The sequence below is a fragment of the Cladophialophora carrionii genome, assembly GCF_000365165.1.
Source record: "Cladophialophora carrionii CBS 160.54 unplaced genomic scaffold supercont1.1, whole genome shotgun sequence".
Taxonomy (NCBI): Eukaryota; Fungi; Ascomycota; class Eurotiomycetes; order Chaetothyriales; family Herpotrichiellaceae; genus Cladophialophora; species Cladophialophora carrionii.
Window position 1 is genome coordinate 4896553 of NW_008481816.1, and position 22664 is coordinate 4919216.

Sequence of the window (22664 nt, forward strand, 5' to 3'; positions counted from 1 at the left end):
CGTAACTTTCACAACTTCCAGCTCGACTGGGACTAATTACCCAGATATCCCTCATGCTTGGACCACAGAAAACGTGTTGTCTAGAACGCTCGAAGAGCTCATTTTAAATGCGCCATCTACATGTAACAAGGCGACAGCGGTCCAGCACGACAGACGAATTGCGTCTGCCCAAGCAGCAATAATGCAAACTGAATGGAGCTCACGAAACCGCTCGGTTCGCGGGTCATGCGTCTCGAGGCCTATGACGGGCAGATTCCCTTGTGTCTATGTCTTCAGGTTGGTGACTCGTTAACACCTGGCTGCAACGCCGCCAGTTCCCGCCTTTGTCGGTTGGATCTACGATGGCGCGAGAGACTCGAGAACGGCATGATCAGGAAACTGCAAGTTCGATGCAGACAACGAATCCGGCCCCGGCGATAGCTTCCTGTGTCCGACTTTTCGACTTCACACATAGAGTGGTGTAGCATCCTCTCTGGTGGGTTGGGTTTCTTCTCCCACAGAAACGGCACAGCAGATCATATCTGGTTACCGCTTGCCAAAGTCAATCAAGGCGTGCCTTTCAATGGTTGCTCAGATAGGGAAGCTGATTCTCCCTGGTGGCAAGTACTGAACCTACCAATGCAGCTTCGTCAATCAGACCAGTTATCACCAGCCATTGTCACCAAGGCCAAACTTACCTGAAGCCGGCGCAATGCTCAACAGATCTAGTCAAGACAGGACACTGATTGAATTACGACTTGTCACTGACGCACAATGCACGAGCATCTTTCTCAGTGGGTCCTTTGATCTCCTGAACTGATAAGTTCAGGATCAGGCTGGATGTGTCCGACAGCGCCTGCTGTGCTACTTGCGGTCGTCCTCGTCCAGTGGCTATACTTGAAGTAAGGGCTCTGTGTATGCTTGACTCCTCGGTACCATCAAGGGCTTATCCCCCTTTTGAAGCCTTCATTAGGACCGACAATTCACCGGATTCATGATCAGGAAGTTCGATGGCTCTCATCTACACTTCTATCGCTACGATGCGGAAAGATCGTTACAGCTCGGTCTCGACCTGGTCATCGCCCACTCGCTGTAGCAGTCACGACCCTGGCTGTCAACTTTCAAGGAACATGCCTGGCCAGCGCACGGCCACGTCTCCCTCGCATGGCCCAGCAGAGGTAGCGCCCAGCTTAGGGCTGGCTATGGTGCCGCAAAGACGGCTTCCGACACGTCATCATGGCAAGCCGAAGGGCGAAAAGATCGAACTCCATGGACGCACGGCAAGCGGCAAGACTTGCTTACTGCTCGCATTCTTAGGTCTTCGGAACCACCCTCAGGCTCCACCAGTATTGATGACCTGGGTCTCAGATCTGTCCCGCTTGCGGATATCCAAGCGCGTGTACTCGGCACCTCACAAGACACTCTGCTGGTCCAGGCATAAGAGAGTTCGTCTCAATGTGGACCCAGGCGGGAATGTACCGATTCTCTGTTGCTCTCCATCTCCCGAACATTGGTTCTGGCGAAGTCCGGAAAAGAAAGCTGGACGCCGTCCTCACTGGCGACCGTCACAGATCTCCAACCTTGTCATTCAATTCCTGGTACTCCAATACAAGGAAGCTCGTTTAAGAGATCTAGGATCTTAATGCTCTACTCCAAACCCGCTCTCCACAGCAACTCCAGAACCCTATAGGCGACCCGGGGCTTTCATGCTCTTCACATTATTATAATTAAGTCCTCATTGGGCGCCGCTTTGCTTTCTCACATCCCCATACTCCCCATCCCCGCGTTTTTCCCCAGGTCACCTCGTATTGTCCCGAGGACGACCCAAATGACTACACGCTCTTCATCAAGCTGACGGAGTTGGTGCGGACTTTGGCGGAGAACCAAGACTGTGCACATGTATCACTTGTTATGAGGATTTCCATTGGCGAAGCTGCAAGATTCCCGGTCCGCGACCCCTCAGACGCGGCTTGCTCAAAACGAATCCTCGAGTCATGCTGGCTGCAGCGGGGGAGAGCCGGATGGCAGTCTGGCTGCGGCAAGGCTGGAATCGTCTCGTATATACGAAGACCTTCCCCTCAACCATGGGAACTTGGTACTTCACCGCCTTGTCGGGCTGAACCAGCTCTCCAGCCGTACATAAGCAGACAGTGTCACCGAGCTCGCCGAACAGATCGTGGGAACCACACAAGCACAGCCATTGACTTGATTCTTGCAACATGGCGATGCTCAGCTCCGAAGTCACCACTCAGGTCGCCGTCGTCCTTCTCCCTCTACTTGTCATTTACTGGCTGCTCTACCCGTGGTACTTCTCGCCCCTACGAAAGGTTCCAGGTCCCTGGTGGGCAGGCTACACCAAATGGTGGCTGTGAGTGTACAAAATCTTGACCACGTCCTCTCTCTGCTGTCTCCTCATTCAGGTTTGGACACTAACGACGAAGCAGCGTATACAAGACCTGGGCCGGAGTGCGTGCAAAGACCATCCATGAGCTCCACCTGAAGTACGGACCATGGGTGCGAGTCTCCCCCAACGAGATCTCGACCTCGGACAGCAAGGCCATCACCGCCATCTACGGCGTCAACTCGGAGTTCACCAAGACCGAGTTCTATCAGTACCAGCTGCGCGGCATGACTGACGCCAAACCTGAGCTCTTCACCATGGCCGACCGGAAAGCACACGCCAAGCGACGCCGCGAGCTGGCCCATCTATTCTCAATGTCCACCATCACTGAATACGAGGACATTATCCAGAGAAACGTCCGCGAATGTCTGGACCTCATTTCCGCAGAAGGCAAGGAAGGCAAAGCCAGCAACCTCTACGACTGGTGGCACTACCTGTCCATGGACATTACATGCGAGCTTTGCTTTGGCATGGGCTTCGACATGCTCCACAAGGGCGCCGTCAACCCCTATATCAAAGACATGTACGGGTCGCTGACCATCGAGCCCGTTCGATGGCACTTTGGCTGGCTCAACAAATACGCCAGCTACGCGCCATTCAAGTTCATCCGCGACGCCGAAGCCTGCAGCGTGCGCGGCTACCAGCGCGGCACGAAGATGGTGCACGAATACAAGCTGAAGGAGAACAAAGGCCGCGACAAAGACCTCCTCCAAAAGATGATCAACGCGCGGGACGAAAACGGCCAGCCCCTCCCCGACGAGGACCTCAACGTGCAATCGACAAGCTTCATCTTGGCCGGATCCCACACCACCTCGTCGTCCCTGACGTGGATCGTGTGGCGCATCCTCAAGAACCCGGACATCCACCGCAAATTGAACGAGGAGCTCGACGCCGCGTTGGGCACCCACGACCGCAAAGCTGTCCCTCCACATGCCAAACTCGACAACCTGACCTACCTGAATTGTATCATAAAGGAGGGTCTACGCATCGACACCTCCGTCCCCGGCTCGACGCCCCGCTACGTGCCCCCAGAAGGGGCCGTCATGGGCGACTACATTCTCCCACGCGGCACCATCGTCTCCGTCCAGGCGTACACCACGCACCGCGACCCGGACGTCTTCCCCGACCCGGACCGGTTCCGGCCCGAGCGCTGGCTCGACGAGACGGCCGAGATGCGTCACTTGTACATCCCCTTTGGCGCGGACGGTCCGCGCAAGTGCATAGGCATTCACCTTGCGTATATGGAGCTGCGTGTCATTTTGGCCGCCCTGTTCCATCGCTTCGATCTCAAGTTCGCGGGCGAGGTTACCGACGAGAGCATGGATATGCATGAGCTGTGGCTGGCGGCGCCAGTGGCGCAGAATTTGAGCGTCATTGCGACGGAGAAGGCGTAGCTCGGCTTGCGCTGAAGGCCCTGCGATGCTCACGCTGCGCTGTGCTGCGCTGTATGTATGTGATGGATGCGTGAAATCGGGCGTTCTTTCCCAGAGTGAAGGATAATCATAGTGAAGGAAAGGAGAAGATATTCGGTCGTAGCAAAAGAGCGAGAGTCATCGATATACGGACGCCGACTTCGCGATCGACACCGACACCAATACATAGTGGATACAGACACGAACCTGTTCGGATATGGGGCATCGATGTGGCGAAACGGTTTACAGCACCTGTACGGAGTAATGATTCACTGAAATGGTCGATTTGGAGACCGAAACCGAAACCAAAACCGATCATATTGTTCGGGGTTCTTTCGCTCGTTCGCTCGTTCGCAGCATGAATTGGTTGGTCATCAAGGTCCGCCCGCCTGCTCAGCACACGCGGCGTCGTCATCTTCTCCCCTTCTACTTTTACAGCGTATACCTGAAACTGGGGCTCTTGTCGCCCATGTCAGCGAGCTGCTCATCCGAGTACGACTCGGCGGCACCGCTCTGCTCCCTCTTCTTGTTGATGACGCCGTAGGAGATGCGCAGCGTGATGACAGCGCCCAGGCCCAGCACCACAAACATGATCTCCAGCCCGTGGCCGAGCAGGTACTTTGGGGCATCGACGCTGCGGTAAAAGTTGCTCGCCATTGCGCCGCCGAGGTTTCCTGGCCGCACATTGATCGCATTAGTCTTTTTTTCTCATCGCCCACAGGAAGGGGGAACAGGGATGTCGGAAGATTTCTCTCACCTAGTCCGATTTGCAGCGCCATGCCCGCGGAGCGCTTGTAGCTTCCGGCCAGATTGTTCGCGATCCACGTGACGTTCCCGGGGAAGGCCGGGTAGATGCCGCAGGTTGCGATGAAGACGCCGGCGTAGACGACGCCGGGGATGTCGCCGGCCGCGGAGCCGGAGATGGCGACGATGAAGCCCACGAGGATGGCGCACATGGGGACGAAAATGTACGGCCAGCGCGAGGCGCCGCGCTTGGTGGCTCGGTCGGACAGGTAGCCTACCACGACGGCGAGGATGGCGGCCGTGATGTAGATTGGGATGGTCAGCAGCTGGGCCGTCGTCGACGTGTAGCCCAGTTCTTTGATGATGGTCGGAAGGAACAACGATATGCCGTACAGGGGACAGACGATGCCCCAATACATCAAAAGTGACAGGTAAAGTTGCCAGTCGGTGAGGGCTGTGCAAGGTTGGCGTCAGTATATGAGAACAAGAGAGAAACGAGAAGGGAGAAGAGGAGAGGAGGAGGAGGAGGAGGAGGAGGAGGAGGAGGAGGAGAAGGAGGACGAGGACGAGCAGCTGCTAATTAAACTTACCCTTCCGAACGAATTTCCATTCAAAATGGTCGCTCTCGGCAACGATTCTCCCGCTCTTCTTACTGCCCTGGTACTTGAGTCGGTGCACGACCCAGGCCTTCTCCTCCGTGGTCAAGAAGGAGGCAGTGTCGGGGAAATCGTAGAGGAGGAAGAATGCTGCAAAGGCAACGGCAACGGTCAAAAGACCCTCGAGGATGAAGATCCATCGCCAGCCCTCTTGTCCGGCGACTCCGTCCATTTTGGCGATGGCGTAGGCGAGCAGACCGGAGAAAGCGCCTGCTACGCTGGCCGCGCTGAAGAAGAGACTCTGGCGGAAGGCAAGTTCCTCGGTGCAGTACCCTGATTGGAAGATAGCGTATTAGTGTTTGGAAAGTATCAAGGGCAAGGAGTCCACTCACACATTGTCAGGTAGTAGGCGACACCGGGGTAGAGGCCGGCCTCAGTCACACCAAGGAAGATGCGCGCAATGAGGAGGCCATGGTAGTTTTGCACAAGGCCCATCAAAGTCATGACCGTGCCCCATGCGACCATGATAGCTGGAAGCCAGACAGAGGGTCTGAAGCGTTTGAGGAGCAGATTCGATGGGATCTCGAAAGCGCAGTATGTGAAGAACTATAACGCAAGACATGATTAGATTGCAACGTGGGGAAGGACAAGGCTTGCGACCGGGGTCGAGACTTACGAAGACAGTGGCGCAAAGATTGTACTCCGAGCCTGAAAGGTCCAAGTCGGTCTGCATGCCTTGGATTTTCGCATCTGTGGTGATCCGTCAGTCGGTGCCATTCTCCACGGGACAAGGACCATTGCTTGAGACACAGCATCCGCGCTCATTCGAGAGCGGGGGGAAACTCACTTCCAATGTTCCCTCGGTCGAGGAAGGAGAGCAGATATAGGATGGCAAGCATCGGGATCAGCCGCAAATCCATCTTCCGCAGGACCTTTTTGGCATCAACCATCGAGGTATCAACCCCTTCTCCCGTCCAGTTTGGGTCATGATGCTTGGAATTCTACGACAGCGGAGTAATGTGTCAGCAGCGGACATGCAGCCAGGAGTAGTCGGGGTCGGCGACCGAGGATCAGTTACATACAGCATGATCATACACGACATCCTTTTCGCCCACAGACGTTTTCTCTCCGCGTTCCTCGGCCATGGCTGGAGACGGTGGGGTGTATGCGAAGTCCTTGTGCTGCTCCAAGGATTGATGGGACAATGGTTGGAAGAGCGCACAGGTAGGGCAATTGACGATCGAGGGGACCAGCACGCGCTATATAGGCAGGCTCATGCTTCCGGTAATTGAAAGGTTGAGATCATGGATTTCAGCCTCTGACATGTGCCTAGATCTCCGGAAGCGAACAACCCTGCATGGCCTCCGCGTTTTCTCCGCGTGGCTGCGGAGGTGGTCCCCTCATGGCAACCCCCCGTCGGGCCTTGTGGCACAGGGGTTGGGGGTGATCTCTCCGGCACGAGGCGCTCAGTGGCGGAGAATGGAGCCCTCAGAGTCCGGACCCGAAGCGTTCGCTTGTCATGCGCTCTAATTGGGCAGAGTTCGTGTTGCATCTCCTGCTCAACCAGACGCGACGCGCGAACGGCAAAACAATATGGTCCCGGATCCGGATGCAACGTGACGCATGTTCGCCAAGTCGCTTGTCGTAAGGCTATTCGTATTCGGTAGTGCTTCGAATGCTTCGCTTTGGCGGAACCTGCCGCGGTGGTCTGCGAAGGCAGCAGGGTAGTTTGCACCGTCGTCTCAGTAGAGACAACGTTGCAGCCGCCTTCGATCCGGTGCTGTAAGAACACTGGGAATTTGACCGGTTCAGGTCCATGATGACTGGCTCCAAGGACAGGAGAATGCGCCAAAGACGCCCGAGCGACCTGCTTGGTATGTCTTGTGAAGGGTACAGGGAGAACGGAGGAGCGCTGGACATGATTGAACCCTTGTCTTTCTCAAAGCTGTCACCGACTTGCTTAGAACTCGTGTCTTCACGCGACGGTGATGCTCGAGTGCCAGCTTTTGTCCTTTTGAAGTTCCTAGGCTAGTCCTAATCGCGTTAGTCAGATCTCATCATGACGTAGTATCAAGACGCGCAACTTTGCAATCAAATTCTATAAGTCTCGATCTTCACGCGAAACCAGCACTTGTATATAGATACTCACCGTCTCAGACTCGGCCACGAGTCCTTGAACAGGTGAGCAGCCTCACGCTATGGCGTACTCAGGAGGGTTGCCGCAATGTGCAGGAAGCGCATCGCGGTCCTGAGCTTGACCTAGCTTCGACAAACAAAGTCACCACATTTTCCCATGAGTCTCACTGCACGGATAATGCGCGAATAACCTCGAGAAACTCTCTAGCAGACGACACGCCGCCACCATTGACTGCATCTTTTGAGCCTCTCTGCGCTTACATTCCGTCTTGCTGTGCCGGCATGGCAAGTGGGCATGTCAATCAGGGGTGCGTGGTTACCAAACTCTTACGCTTGGTTACCATCACCTCCTCCCTCTCGCAGTACCGATCAGATGAATTTTCCTCACTGCAGTGTTTGTTGTGCTGCTCACATGATAGGCCTCATCCCATATCACATCATCTAAGGTCCTAGTATGGGCAGTCCTGGGGTAAAGGCTGGTATTGGCATGAGCACAACACACTGACACATAGATGTACTTTTACTGGGCGAGAATGCAGGGTCAAATGAACTCCATCCTGTCCGTGCAGGCGACATGAATGAGGATGGCACGCAAATAGCCGCGGGATTGCATCAACTTTCGAGCTCGAGCGAGTACTTCGATTCTCATGACATACAACGTGAGTTCGTACACCACGAAGTACTCGTCTGTGACACCGTAGCAACTCTGCCCTCGCTATGGGCCACGTCCTTCCACTACGCCCGATTAGATATTATGTACTGCGCCGCGAGTTTCATCTTGATTCGCCATGCCGTCGATGGCAAATTCCCACGGAATGGCACTCTCTGGCTATTGAAATGTTACGTGTTCGTCGTGGCGAAAGACACTGCTGAGCCGACGATGGCAAGATTCACCACCGCTCTTCGACATCACGGATAAAGTTGAGGCTGCGGCTGTTCGGCCGCTTCAAACTCAGCCAGCGTCGTCTGCACGGACTTGGAGACTTGAGGGAGCTGGCTCAGGGTTTGCTGCAACGTGGAATGTAAGTTGGTGTACGCGTCCGCGCTGATCTTCTCGGCCGCAAAGTCCCTGTCGATAGCGTGCTGCATGAGCTTCACGGCGGCGACGACGTGGTGCGGATACGGATCGATCGCGACGAGAGGCACGGTGATGCTCGTTGCTTGCTGTGACTGAGTCGGCGGGTCGGTGGCATCCGGATGCCGCTGGAGCTTCAGAGTGTATTTGTTGTTCAGACCGAACGCGAGGCAATTCATGACCCATGTTTCGGCGTCGACTCGCTTCGCCGAGAAGAGGGATAGGAGATCTTCTCGCAGCGTTGCCGTGGCGATGTCGGTGACCATCAGGATCGCGAGGTTATAATGGAGCATGAGATCATCTGCGGGCAGATTCAGCACACAACACAAAAGTGACAACAAGCGAGAAGACTTACACCAGCGAAGTCGCGTCTCTTGGTTGAGGAACTGGATTCGTCTCTGGCATGCGATGAGCAGGTCTCGGTACGTGATGTTGAATTGGTCAATCGCACTGGACACCGAGTTGAATGCCCTCAGCACCTCTGACTCATCGTGGCCGTCTCGCAACGACTCCTTCAGATTTGCCGTCAGTTTCCAGACCAACAATTTCCAGGCCGCGCCGGCTGCGATGACCTGGTTGGCTCTTTCATCTGTTATTTCAACGTCGACGTGGTTCCAGTCTCGGGCCGATTCGTGGAAGATGCCGATGCAAGCCCGGACCATACGCCATGATGGTTCAGACTCAAAACCGAAGAGGCCAGAGGAAAGCAGTGGCCTGCAATTCAAGGTCAGAGAAGCAGAGGTGTCGAAAGTGAGTGCAGCCCAGTAGGCAGTGCTTTCGGCGATGATGAAATTGGCGGTCGCCAGCGAAGCAGGACTGGCACCAACGGGGCGGTTCGGAATCGTCAGATTGACTCGAGTCCCGTTGAACTGAAGACTCCTTTGCCGGGCACGGAGCGTCTGGATTTGCTGAAGGGCGGCGTGGACACAGACCTGTCCGGATACCCCCTCAAGCTCTTCCTCTTCACAAACACCTACTGGTATAGGCGTCAAAGCAAACAGTAGTAAAGCAAGCATTGATCGATAAGACGGCCTGTTGATGACCTTCAACATGTCGTTATGTGCACGCCGCCATAGGCGACAAACGATGTCGGCCAGAGGAAGCCCGGGCAATGAGCTCCGATAGGTCAATGGGAGCCATCGAGCGGCGAAAGACTGGATGGCATGGTCAAGGAACTGGTCGAGCTGCGCGTCCCTCTCGCTCCTGGCAGGATCGCGGGGAGTTCCTATACCGGGCACCGTCCCCGAGCTAGCTTCCTCTTCGTCAATATGTCTGTCGAGTTGGCCACAGGTTCGACGTATGCTGATTACCCCTGCTAAGCTCTGTTCTCCAAAACTGCTATTGTCAGACGTGTTGACACCCTGAGCTTCACCAACGGTAGACCTACGCAAAAGGATTACTGTGTCGGCCCATCCACGAACCGAACACCGTTTCGAAAGCCGCCTCGTATATTGTGTGAAGCCATTGATACTGGACGGGGTCCGTCTCCTCTGTGGTCAATGATCGTGTGAAAAGAGTCTGCGGTAGTTGGTGCGAAGAGAAGCTCCATTCATAGCTGGTTTCGCGTGGTCAGACCAAGCTCCTGAACCCATGGCTTATCATACCTTCTCGAACGATCACGGATGACGGTTTCCGAACTTTGTCGAGTTAGGGTAGGCGACGAGTCGCCGTCAATGTTAACGTTGATGTGGCTGTCTCCGTGGACTGGCGACTGCTGCGTTGGCGTCCGAAGCCGACGGCTGCGAGATGTTCCATCGACACTCTTCCGATGGGCGGACGAGCCTCCTCCTGTGCCCGGCTTCAACCACTGTCAAGATCCAGACCCAGTCAGAATCGTATCTACGGTCAAGTGTTTGTCAAGGGTGTGTCCCCACCTCGAATGTGCATGGCAAGTGCCGATTGAGGCATCTGGTACAGGATACCAGCTCATTGTGATCCACTCGGTTCCGGCGCGCTCTGCCAGCGTCGCACGCGACTCTGGCTCGTCGACATTCGTCACAACTCGAGAACTGGATTCGGCGGGGAATTAGATCGCTTTGCGACATGCCATTTGAGACCTCGCCGACCAACGGACGACGGGCTGGTGTACAAACACATGGTGGAGATGGGGAGAAGGGCAGAAAGTGGAAAGGCCGTAGGTAGAGAGTGCGGCTTGACGGCGCCTAGACTCGAAGTCGCTACAGTTGCCTGATACATGTGCTTGGGAAGAGGAAGGAGAGCGGGCAGCGGGGGAGCAGCGCGGGGGATGCTTAGGCTTAGGCTTAGGCTTAGGCTTACCTAGGTAGGCTTTAGGGCGTCTCGGGAAAGACCGTGGCGCGCCTGACAACAGCCCTGCGAACTATGTACCTGGTATCTACGCAATGGTCGAGGGTGGACTCTGTCACGATTTCGAATAGCTATAAAATCCTTGTCCGCTCTTGACGCCGAGTCGACCGTCTCGTACGTATCGCTGCAGATACTCCCGCGGCTCTTCAGGGATGTCTCGACGCTTTTCTGCATAATGCTCCTCAATGTTGAGTACGACATCCAGACCGACCACGTCCATTTGCTCAAAGGGACCTTTGGGCGTCTTTAGGACGTCCTTGAATATGGCGTCTATCTCAGACGGGGTCGCCACGCCTTCTGCTGCCGTGAGCAATGCTTCCCTCTTGATTGCTGCCCAGATCCTGTTGTAGATGTAGCCCATAGAATCCTTCTTCACGTGGAAAGGACTGAACCCGTGCTCCCGACATTGCTGCATGAGAAGTGGAATAACCCCAGGATCGGTATTCTCATGACCCATAAGCTCAATGGCCGAAGTCTCCGGTGGCCAGTATGTATGGGCGCTGAGCACCCTACGGGCGTTGGACAGGCTCAAGCCCTCGATGATTTCCGAAATGCTGTGACTGCTCGAGTTCGACGCAATGATGGCGTCCTTTGGTGCCATCTGGTCGAGTTGAGCGATGACCTGTCGCTTCAGCTCCAGCTTCTCTGGGACGCACTGACACGAGATGTGGATCAGCTATACTGCCAAGCTCGACGGAGTGGCTGATTTGCACCTACCTCGACAATCAACCACGTGTCTTGGAGTGCTGTGCGTAATGAATCTGGGGTAAAGGTCTTGATGTCACCCCATCGTGCGTCGGGCCTTTGGGAAGCATCTCTCAGGCCGTCGATATACTTCAGGCTGTCGGAAAGTTGTTTCTCTTGTGCATCAATGAGATGAACAGCTCTACCCTGGCTTGACCACTGTCGACAACACACAGCATCAGCTCGGATTCAGCATAGATGCAGAACGATGCAGGTGAACCTTACCATGTAGGCTAGACGCCGGCCTTGCGTCCCAGCCCCAAGAAGGGCGGTTGCCCTTCCCATCGCCATTGGTAAAGCACCGAGATGTTGTTTGAAGCATGAATGATCTTACAGGAGTTTGGCCATTCATAAAGCCTGAACACGACTGCCTCGGCTGTCCACCGCCCTGGGTGGCTACGGCATTACAGTCTGGAGAGAGGGTCCAGGATTGCATCACCTGCGTTGGCGCCAAGTTTCTCGAAATGAGTCCGGATCCGAAGTCGATTCCTGCACCGCCTTTGGGGTGCCGTCTCATCGACTGGGCGGACCCTGAAAGAAGCGAATTACACGGAGTACGGCCGGCACAACGGTGCAAGCAACAAATCTTTCCTGCCGGAGAGTCAACAGTTATGGAATCGGCTAGCACCTGGTCTAGAGCTTTACCTGGGGTCCCCATCCCCAGCTGCCCAACAGACTGCTCTCCCATCCAACACCGAATAGGAGACAATAGCCTCAAAATCTGATGGTTGGCTGCACAAACCCGCAGAGAGCATGAGGTCAACAAATCCTGAGGAAATGAATCTGGACGTACCAGAGTAGAACTCCACCTGACAACACACCTTGATTTTGAGAAGCGCAGCCACGAGAAGCCGTCTTGTAAGAGGATCGCGCAGGCAAGCGAAGGCGCATCTCTCCCAGTACCAAAGTAGGGAGGATCAAAATGGCCAGTCCCAGATTGGTTCAAGACAGGCAACAAAATGATATGTCACTCGAAAATATAGCATACCCCGTAACGAGCCACACTCCATATAACATAGCATAGCCCCGAAGGCGAGGCTCAGAGCTGGAACCACGGCTGTTCTCGCATGCCGTCGGGTTCAGTAGGAACGCACGCGCCGAGCTAGTACACCACGGGGGATCTTGTCTGTACAAACTCACCGGATACCGTAGCAAGCTGATCATCTCGCCAACGGTTGCATCAAGGCCCAAGCATCCCTTCCTAAGCCCGTGACAAATCAGTGCGTGTTCTTTCCAACAAGATCATGGCACCACCAGAGTTCTGTGCTAGCTCATCTGCGCCCACGACGGAGCCTAACAGTGGCGCAAACAGACCGAACAGATGAATAACAAAGCCCAAGCCATCCAAAGACGCTGGCCAGGTGATACCGCGGAACACATAATGGCAGAGTTCCTGTTCTTGAGATCTCATCCCAGGCAGTCGCCGAATGTCGCCCAAAACGGCTCGGCAGGTGCCGATGGTCGCCAGGCATTGCATCGCTGGTTCCTTAAGTACGTTCCACGCTCCTTTCAGGGCTAGCACAGAGCATGCACCTGTCATGGATGCGCAAGGGGCTGGACCGACGGGCAACATTGTGGTCCAAGCCTAGTCCTGCACCACCGATGGTGTGTTGGATATCGCCTGCACAAGAAGGTAGTCTCGAGGAGACTTCATGCTGTCCGCACTTTGCCTTTCCATTTACCACATTTCCATCTCTTAGCCCCAGGGACGCGCCATCAACGCTTGTGTCGCGTGCAACTCGTCATTGAACGATTCTCGCGAGTTCGTTGAGCGACAATGCGGACGGGACTCTGCTACTCGGCTTGCCGTTGCTTGTCTGAGGAGAGCCTCGTGTCGCGTCATTTAAATCTCACACATAAATGAGGCGAGATTTAGTGGAAGAAAAGGGAAGTAAATAATAGTGAATACAGGTGATTCAACTCTTTTCTTGCAAACCATTCCCTATACTGAAATACGGTAGAGCATGACAGCGGCAAACGCGCGTCGTTGGGCGAACCACTTCTCCACAGGCGCAATCAACACCTTCCATTGTCACAATGCTTCCGCGCCACCACACCGGTCTGCGCACTGAAGGCATCTTGCACCCAAGCCCATGATCGTCTTGACTCAAGCCACGAGGACTTGCAACTGATTCGTCTCCAAGCGTTGTAGGCACGGACTCTCTCTGGCTCGTAATGTTCCAGAGATGCTTGTACCTACCCTCGAAAAGCCACGACGTTGGGCGACCAAGCGACTGTTACCACGACTCCAGTGACCATTTCGGCGACAACGATGATGATAGCGTCAAGAACAGGCGTCAGTCGCTCTCATTCCTTCTCACCAAAAACGGGTATTGCGTGAACGCCACAACGGCCATGGCTCGCTACGTGCCACAGCCGTCCACAGATGGCGTATATATCTTTGCAGCGACCTACCTCCGTGCTTGTATTCTATTTCTCGTCGGACTGCCCGTTCAAGCCAACAGCCCATTTCAGCGCTCGAGTCGTCAAAAGCGGCCGCCTAGACCTTGCAAGCACTGTGGCTCGCCGCTCATGGCCCGCCCTTCAGCATGAACTAGTGGACTTCTCCGACTGACTATCCGATATGACTACGAGAGTACTCCGTACATGCAGAGTAGGTACCTATTCGTCCTTGTCCCCATGTATGTGGGTCTGTGTCACACACACATCCAACTTCGATTCCGTATATTTTGCATCGAGGTAAGAGACACATCCAAAGGAGTGGATCGAGATCACGGTGCTCTCTTCGCTACAAATCGACCATGGCACTCAACAACGAACAAACCCTCACTACCATAACACGGGACGAAGACGTGCCGAGATTTGCGCAGGTTATCTGTGCGGCGTTTTCCAACGACGCCCTCAATCGATACCTCTTCCTGGGCCGTGAGTCACGGCCAGACCATCCCAAACTATCGCAACACGACCTGCGGGTCGAGTTCTGGATACCGCTCATTACGGACCGGTACAAAAATGGAGGCATTTTGGTCCAGACATACGACTTTGCGGCAGTGGCTTTGTGGTAAGGCTAAGAAAGAAAGAAAGGCTTGGGTATCCCCAACCCCAGGTACCCCCTATCGAAGGGGCAATGGGAGGGCTTGACCAAGTGCTCGACCATTCCACTGAAAAGAACGATAGGCTCCCTCCAGGCACCAAGAAGCCTGTCCCTAGCGGTGCTGTCTCCGAAGGAGCGGCTGAGTACCGCGAGAAGTTCGACGCGCTGAAGAAAAAGTACATGGGCGACCGTCCTTATTGGTATCTCAACCTCATTGGCAGATCACCCTCCAGGCAGGAGAAAGGTGCGTATGCTTGCTGCGTTCCTCGACCACCACAGGGCGAGACCGGGTACTTTTCCGCGACTAGGGTGCCGAAAGTGTCGCTGACTCTCTTGCGCCCTCTCGCAGGTGCCATCCGCGGCTTGATAGAACCATTCGTGCAGAAGGCCCGCGATCAAAACGTCCCGGTCTGGCTGGAAGCCACCAACCCACATGCCAAAGGGGTGTACGCCCACTTCGGGTTCCAAGTAGCTGAGGAAGTGCGAATAGGCCAAGGAGTCGTCAACGCCGAAGGATGGGCCCAGCAAGGCGGAGAGGGGGTCTTACTTTGGGGCATGCTGATAGAAGCCTAAGTGGACCTTGGAAATTGTGACTCGAGACTCAAGATCTGGGGTAAATGGTGGCATTGCACTGCACTGCACTGCACGGTAATTAGTCAGATCGCTATCCTTCCAGCGCCTGCACGACCTGAGCCCATTCCTCCGGCACGTACGCTCCAGGCACGACGCCGTCAAATAGACTCGCCATCACGACCCGATCTTCTTGCTCTCCTTGCCAAGGCTGTCTGCCATGTTGCGCGATGATATTGTCATACACGAGAACGTCGCCACGCTGCCACTTATGCAAAACGCGAATCTCATCCGTGATCTCGGCCAACCGCGCCAGGTATTCCTCGGGAATCGGCGTCCCATCGCCGTACAATTGCTCTGTGGTGTTCTTCCTCGCATCTCCGTCGCCATCATGGGCTGCCAGAAAGCGCTTATAGTACGCAGCGAGCCCGGTGAACAGCGTCGGGAGGTGCGTCCCCGGCTGCGTGCGGATCGCCGGTAGCCTGTGGGTCAAGACAAGGCTCCCATCGTCGCGCCACTCCCACGTCGTATACTGGCCTCGACCGTACCGGGCGATCTGCGCCTCGATCTTCGCTCTGCGCGTGGCTTCGTCATCTCCGTCCTGGATCTCCTTGCCAAACGCCTGCCGGAGCGTCGACCCGCCCGCGTACTGCACCTCGGGCTTGTACGTGACTTTGCTGAGGATGCCCTTCTCGGCCAGGTTGGCGATAAACTCCGGCATCTCCTGCTTCGCGCGGTGGAAGAGCTCCAGCGACGACGAGATGGGCGTCTCGCCTCCCGTTTCGGGCACCCGGTGGCCGTAGAAGAAGATATACTCCGGCGCGTGCGGCACCTGGGGCGATTCGTTGTGGTTGTAGATCTGCACCTCCTTGGGGGCTTCGTTCGCGGGCGCCACGTTCGGCGCCAGCACCGGCCGACTGACGACGATGCCGATGATCTCGTGGGCCGTCCAGCCGAACGCGTGCGCGAACCTGCTAAAGTCCTGCGCGTCGTGGATGGGCAGGTCGCGGAAGAGCAGCGTGCCGTGACGGGCTAGCTTTTGCGTGAGAACGCCTCCTTGCGGCTGGGATTGTAGAAACTTGACCGTCTCGATGACATTGTCGAGCGTGGGCTCTGCGCCGGTGATGGTATCGGCGGCGGTGCAGGGCCTTAGTGCTAGAGGGGTGACTGTGTTGGCCGGGTGAGGGCTTCCAAGGACCTTTTGGTTGCTCCGAGGCAGGTCAAAGGACTCAAAGGCCACGAGGTTGGACAACGTGGCCTCAATCCTGAGTGCTTGGTGTGGGAGTGATTGTACAGAGGTTGCCATGGCTGTGGAATGGCCCGAGTCTGGCAAGGTAGGGTGAGAGAGGAGAAGAAGATCTCGGTTATGGATCTGGAAGATGTGCAGGACCACGATAGATGTCTCTTCCCGTAGCTATTTGTCGTCGAAGGATGAATTAGTAGTTCGTCACTTGCCGACTGCGCTGCGCTCTGCTCATCGAGTTTTCAGTCCCATATACCTAAACCACCGCGATGTACTCGAGGTCGCAATGGTGTCATCGAGGGCGAAGATCACGAACGACAGGACGAAGCCGGGTAGATTGGCGTCGATACGGACATGCACGCTCTACTCCGCTCCTTCCAAGCTCCCTGAGGCTTCAGGATTGGCACCAGTTGTTGCTTGTATCGGCGTTATGGAAAACCTCAGCTCACTATATCGTGTTGTACAAGTAATGAATTGTCGACCTATGTGTGAGGTATTGTGTTGGGTCAGACATACTTGGATGAAGAGACTGCGTATGGTCACACCACATACTACTACGGTTGTCCTTTGCCTTGGCATGCCCTGGCCGTCAGCAGTGACCAGACTCTACAATAAGATTCAACCTTGAGGATCCGGAGAGACAGATGAACAACATGAAACAGGACGTATAAGCAGAGTGACATTGCGATTGGGCTGCTAGGTTGATGACAGATTGAAGCCCCTTATTTCGAAAACGACGGTCGGATTCTCGATCCTGTATATCGAACAGCCCCGAAAAGAGGCAGATCTGTCCACGCACCGATCATTCAGACCTCCACTCAATGCAAGAAGGGATATACTTTCTTGAACGACTCCCGCTTCATCATATTACCCAACCACTCCCTCGTCTTGGGACCGACCTTGAAATCAGGTACCGTCTTGCGGATCAGGTTCTCCAAGCTGCCGAAGTCGTCCAACTCTTTCGCACCAGCGCCGAACATAGCATGAGCCAGCCAGGGCACGATGTGAAGATCCGCAAATGTCAACTCTGACCCCACCGCATAGGGTAGAACAATCAACGACTCCAACTTGTCCATACCCGCGGCGAAACCACGGTAGGCTTCCTGGCTCTGCTGGAAGAACTGCGGGTGGCCATCAGACGAGACGTAATGGTGGTAAATCGCGCCATTCATATGGCGACGCGCACTATAGAAGTCGCTGTCCGGGATTTCCTTGTGGTACTTCTCCAGTGTATCCTGGCGTTTCCGGAGGAAGTCGTTGAACGGACCTTTCTGCTTGGCCTGCATCTCTTCGGCGTCGCGTGCCATCAGGAGAATGATATTGGTGCTGACTTCGGGACTATGGACGAGGTCGACGAGCTGCTTGACCGCACGAGAAGTGGCATCATCTTTGGCTGCCAGATTCAAACCCGATGGTCGCGAGTCGTTGAGATAAACAAGGATGTCCGCACTTTCGCTGAGAGGCTGTTCGAGCGAAGCGCTCGTCAAGGATGGGATTGTCCCGTTTCGATTGATCTTGACATAATCGGGATGGAAATTTCCGGCACCCACTGCGCAAAGACGACACATGTCAGTACTGGCTCGAACACATGCCACAGTTCGGTGATCGGGCTGATTCTTACTCAGATCAATGTTTTCCACTTCGTACTCTTTTTCATCGTAGCCCTTCTCCACGAGGCCGAGAAGAGGAACACCTGCCCACTGTGAAGCGGGGGAGGAGTAGACCTTGAAACGAGGCTGTCCTTGGTGCATGTTGGATAGTGGTTGAGGCGCTGTATACTGGAGAATGGATCGCACTTTGTCGTAGGCCCAGCACTTACTTGCTTGTTGAATGATGCTCGTCTTAGCCGGGCCATCAAACGCTTTTATGCCGGCGGTTCACGCACTCCGTCATAATCGACATTCCAAGGGCGAACTGCGTACATTCTGGTAATTTGCTGGCCAGATGGAGATTCCTGTCACAAGGCTGCATGTCGCTTGGCTGCCGCTGACTAACGGGTAGCGAGCATACGATTTTACTTGGCGTTCCCACCAAGCGGCCGTGGATTATGGAATCATTCTGGACGCACAGGAGGACTTGCTCGGAATCGGATCAAGTTCGTGGAAATACATTGTCATGGCTGATTCGATCAATCCGTCCAGGCCGCGGGTGTACACCAGAGGCAAATAGCACCACATTTTCCATCGGTGAGCTCCAAATACGCTCCACAGGGACTGCTGACATAAGAATGCGAGATCCGAGATCACTGCAGGCTCCTCGGAGAAAGATGGACTTGTCGAAACCGATGCTGAAGGCTTTCAAATCAGTGCTGTTGAATCAAGGTTCGGACGAAAAGCGTAGGCGTAAACTCCCTCATCGGGGATTCCGTGATCAAATGAGAGACCCAAAAGCATGCTATATTCTGTGAGAATATCGGGATGAGGAGATTCGAGGTGCTTCGTCTCAAAAAAGGCCTTTGACACGATGAGATCGTATCGCATGAGGCGTTATAACTTGCCTTCGTTTTGTGTACCCCACACTTCGAACCGGGCTTTTGCGAGTATACTCAGTATTGTCACTAGGGCAAAACACGTCGTCCATGGAGAAGAACCTGCTATCCGTTGACTTATGCTCGCGTTGTGAGGGGAGATATTGCTGTATCATCGACGTTAGCTATTCTTAGGAAATGCTGCATCTTGTCGTCGCGGAGAGCGGTTCTAGGCTCTTTGTCCACGCAAATGTCGTCTTACCACTGGTGGATGCTATGCAGATATAGTCAGACCTCCTCGAACAGGTGAGCGTATCCTTTACGGTCATCGCGCAAGAGAAAGAATCTCGATTGGGCTCACACCGCTCGTGTGAAGGAGGCTCATCAGTCTCTCATACCCGGCGCGAGACACCTTGATTTAGAAATCAAGCAAGAGGAAGCTCGCCAAGAACCGATGTCTCCTAAGAACTGAGAACGTCGTCAAGCGCGAGACTTGCCTGTGACGAGCCTGTTGTGAGTGACGTTTGTTGGAGGTCTTTGAAATTTCTTTTCGAGAACCCCATAATTTAAGCTATATCACGTGACCGGGGCTTGGTCAAAGCTTAGCCCAATGACGTCGATCTTTCACAGGCCCCTCACAGGCCTTTACTGAGCTGGTCAACGATTACGTTGCCCCCAGATGGCGATTTGATGTTCCTGCATCTTATTCCAAGTTTGACCTGTTGCCGGCTTCGATACCGCATGTGGTGCCACAGGCCGCGCTGAATGGGAAATTCAAGGTAGGCGAGAATGATGACTTGTTCTTGAAAAATGTGGGGGAGCTCGTGAACCTCAGCTGTGCCATCTTGCTTTGTCCTCACCTCTTCCATCTCCACCATCGACAAGTTAACTTTCCTTTCCGACTAGCCTAAGCTATCTACCGTGCTTGTCACAACCTGTTCTCACCAACTCCTCACCCATTCGTGACATCTGACACGCGCTCAAAATGTGCCGCTGGTTCGCCTACATCTCGCCTACCGAACCCTGTCTCCTCGAAGACGTCCTGATCACGCCGCAACACTCCCTGTCCAAGCAAGTGCACGACCACTACCTCCCCAAACTCTTCTCTCACGTCCCCGGTGAACAAACCACCAAGCAAGAAATCACACTACGAAACCGCCTGAACAATGTCGACGGCTTCGGCATGGTCTGGTACACGCCATCCCGCTCCGGCTTCATCACCGACATCGAAGGCAGTCGCCCAGTCGTCTACAAGAATGCCCAACCGCCGAATAACGACGCCAACTTCCACAGCATCTGCGCGGGCACCGCGACGAAAGGCCTCTTCGCGCACATCCGAGCCGCAACAGGGACCAGCGTCGCGGCGATAAATAACCACCCGTTCACATTTGGGCGGCACACGATCATGCACAACGGACTGATCAGCCACTTCACCGACATCCGGCGGCCCATGCTCGATCTGATCGAAAAGTCGGCGTACGAGAACATCCACGGCACGACGGACTCGGAACACCTGGCAGCACTGTACATGACCAACTTGACCAAGAATGTCGGGGACGGCACGACGAGCTGGGAACGACAGTATCAGCCCACGGAGATGCTGGACGCTCTCGTCACTTCCTTCCACCAGGTCATCGCGCTCCAACAGTCCACGCTGGGACCGCAAAATGTGCAAGCCTGTTCCCTGAACGTATGTTGTACGGATGGGCAGCAACTTATTTCAGTGCGCCTGCGCAACCACGCGGTCGAGAACCCTCCGTCATTATACTACAGCACCACGGCGGGGGTGACGCTGAACAGTAAATACCCGGACCATCCCGACGCAGGGGTCGGGAACCCCAACCCGAGTAAGAGCGCAGCGGAGCATGGCAAACACGTGATTGTGGCGAGCGAACCGTCGACGTATAAAATCGAAGAGTGGAACGTCATTGAGAAGAATCACGCCGTCTTGGTGGACAGGGAGGGGAATTGTACCGAGCAGAAAGTGGATATGCCCGAGGAATTCCTGGCGCAGGCGGCCACGGGGAAGCATTTCTAGATTCTAGATTCTAGATTCGAGAGTGAGGACTCCCTCCGACATGTTGATGCGCGGACTGCCCTGGACCATTGCCACGGTGATGAGGTCGGGAGAAAAGTCGAAAGGGACGCACCCAGGACGTGCTCATGACCTTGCAAGTATGTACAGGTGCTTCTGCAAGTTCCAAGCGTCGAAATCCTCGGTCACTCCAGCTACATGTTGAGATCGAATCAAGTTCTGCGTTACTGTATCACCTACAGCACATCGGGCGCCACTTAAGTCGGGTGCGTTTTATGTCTATCAATCTAACAATCCCTTGTTTATTTTGACGGATGCACGCATCGCATCAGTTTCTCTGCCACGGGCTCCCATCTCAGACTTGGACACAGGGCTACAGAGGTACCGGTTGCTCAGATTTCGGGTTTTAACTACTGGACTCACCTAGGACTATGCTCTGGCCACGACATGACAAGACATTGGAGTCTACAGTACGAGGTACAGTATGTACTGTATTATGCAGTACACGGCACGGAGTTCATGCTCCTACTTATTTAAGGCTTCATGATTCGTGCTCACCAATGTGCAATGTGCTATGTTTGATGTTGATACTCAATGTCCAGTATTCAATGTCCAGTATTCAATGTCCAGTATTCAATGTCCAGTACTCAATGCCTAACGCCTAATGCTAATGTCCAAATTCGATACCTAATACCTAATGCTTAATGCTAATGCTAATGTCCAATGCAATGTTCAATGCTTGATGCTTAAAGTTACAACCCTCCCTTCATGCTTCGATCAACACGACCCCCAACTACGATACTGTGTACACGCTTCAAGACCTCGCGCACGCATCACCCGCGACCAGCTTAATGGGCCCCTTGCAGCCCACAGCGTTGGGCTGTCCGGCCCCGAACCACCAAATCTGCCAGGTATTCATCGCCGCCTGTTGGGCGTTCTGACAGGCATAGAAGTTGTTGACGCCGCCGTTCAGCAACGCACCCTCGGGTCCGAAAGAGAAGCCCGACGTGGTGACGCCCTGGGGAGCGCTGCCGTGGGGGACGCTGAATCCCACGGGCTGGGTCTCGTCGGCGATGATGTACATCTGCTGGTAGCCCGTGGGGCTCTGGTGGATCGAGAGGAAAGAGACGCTGTTTTGGTCGCCGTCGTCGAAGGCGCCGATGACCAGGGGCTCCGCGTACGCCTCGTACTTGATCTGGCCTATGTAGGCCGACGTGTTGGCGTACGAGACGCGCAGGGTCTGCAGGGAGTTGATGTCGAAATCGTCGCTGTCGAGGTAGAGGCCGATGTTTTCCGTGCCAGTGGTGGTGGTGGTGGTTTGACGGGCGTGGATCGCTTTTGGAGCTGCGCTGGCACCCAGTGCGAAGAGGGTGATGACGCCCGCGAAGAGCGATGAGGCGACCATGGTGAGTAATTCAGGAGTGAATCGTACGAAACGTAAGGCGACTTTGACTTATTGCGACTTGCGGTTTACGAGTAGTGAGAGATGGGTCCTTGGGAGGGGAGCTTCAGGTTTCGAAGGTCGATGTGCAAGATTGATGAGCTTGTTAAGCAAGATACGAGAGATGTCCAATTCGTGGCGAGTGAGTGACGGAGTGAGTACTTGCAGATGAGTGACGAGTGAGTACTTACAAATGAGCCGTCGTGAGGACATTATATGCACTGTACGAGTTACCTACCTTGCACGGATCTGCAGTACATGGTACCCACGTGTGTCCTGCGAGCCCACAGTTGCAAGTCACTCACGAGTGGTGTTCTGTACTGGGTCCTGGGTACTCGGACTGTGGCACATGAACCATCACTGGCGTATGTTGCGCGGCTGAGGTGCCGGTAGGATCGAGGCTTGCATGCCTCAGGTAAAGAGCAACATCAAGAATTTGCC

General features: G+C 54.7%; 9 protein-coding genes across 9 annotated transcripts; 3 read left to right on the top strand and 6 right to left on the bottom strand.

Moving 5' to 3' along the window:
* Positions 1-2198: 2198 nt before the first annotated feature.
* On the top strand, positions 2199-3774 carry G647_01754 (uncharacterized protein; the record flags this gene model as incomplete). The annotated part of the gene is made up of 2 exons (XM_008725153.1): positions 2199-2347; positions 2424-3774. The coding sequence occupies 2 exons, from the start codon at positions 2199-2201 to the stop codon at positions 3772-3774; spliced, it is 1500 nt and encodes a 499-aa protein (XP_008723375.1).
* A 450-nt stretch (positions 3775-4224) lies between these two features.
* G647_01755 (uncharacterized protein) lies at positions 4225-6082 on the bottom strand (the record flags this gene model as incomplete). Its single annotated transcript, XM_008725154.1, has 6 exons — positions 4225-4466; positions 4550-4990; positions 5127-5465; positions 5525-5738; positions 5809-5882; positions 5980-6082. 6 exons carry the CDS (start codon positions 6080-6082, stop codon positions 4225-4227), a joined length of 1413 nt encoding a protein of 470 aa, XP_008723376.1.
* A 2095-nt stretch (positions 6083-8177) lies between these two features.
* On the bottom strand, positions 8178-9808 carry G647_01756 (uncharacterized protein; the record flags this gene model as incomplete). Its single annotated transcript, XM_008725155.1, has 3 exons — positions 8178-8644; positions 8699-9726; positions 9765-9808. 3 exons carry the CDS (start codon positions 9806-9808, stop codon positions 8178-8180), a joined length of 1539 nt encoding a protein of 512 aa, XP_008723377.1.
* Positions 9809-10723: 915 nt separating this feature from the next.
* Positions 10724-11703, bottom strand: G647_01757 (uncharacterized protein; the record flags this gene model as incomplete). Its single annotated transcript, XM_008725156.1, has 3 exons — positions 10724-11323; positions 11386-11571; positions 11638-11703. 3 exons carry the CDS (start codon positions 11701-11703, stop codon positions 10724-10726), a joined length of 852 nt encoding a protein of 283 aa, XP_008723378.1.
* Positions 11704-14174: 2471 nt separating this feature from the next.
* G647_01758 (uncharacterized protein) lies at positions 14175-15040 on the top strand (the record flags this gene model as incomplete). Its single annotated transcript, XM_008725157.1, has 3 exons — positions 14175-14434; positions 14551-14711; positions 14817-15040. 3 exons carry the CDS (start codon positions 14175-14177, stop codon positions 15038-15040), a joined length of 645 nt encoding a protein of 214 aa, XP_008723379.1.
* Positions 15041-15131: 91 nt separating this feature from the next.
* Positions 15132-16343, bottom strand: G647_01759 (uncharacterized protein; the record flags this gene model as incomplete). The annotated part of the gene is made up of 1 exon (XM_008725158.1): positions 15132-16343. The coding sequence occupies one exon, from the start codon at positions 16341-16343 to the stop codon at positions 15132-15134; it is 1212 nt and encodes a 403-aa protein (XP_008723380.1).
* Positions 16344-17098: 755 nt separating this feature from the next.
* On the bottom strand, positions 17099-18031 carry G647_01760 (uncharacterized protein; the record flags this gene model as incomplete). The annotated part of the gene is made up of 2 exons (XM_008725159.1): positions 17099-17829; positions 17902-18031. 2 exons carry the CDS (start codon positions 18029-18031, stop codon positions 17099-17101), a joined length of 861 nt encoding a protein of 286 aa, XP_008723381.1.
* Positions 18032-19732: 1701 nt separating this feature from the next.
* Positions 19733-20785, top strand: G647_01761 (uncharacterized protein; the record flags this gene model as incomplete). The annotated part of the gene is made up of 1 exon (XM_008725160.1): positions 19733-20785. The coding sequence occupies one exon, from the start codon at positions 19733-19735 to the stop codon at positions 20783-20785; it is 1053 nt and encodes a 350-aa protein (XP_008723382.1).
* Positions 20786-21596: 811 nt separating this feature from the next.
* G647_01762 (uncharacterized protein) lies at positions 21597-22187 on the bottom strand (the record flags this gene model as incomplete). Its single annotated transcript, XM_008725161.1, has 1 exon — positions 21597-22187. The coding sequence occupies one exon, from the start codon at positions 22185-22187 to the stop codon at positions 21597-21599; it is 591 nt and encodes a 196-aa protein (XP_008723383.1).
* Positions 22188-22664: the final 477 nt, after the last annotated feature.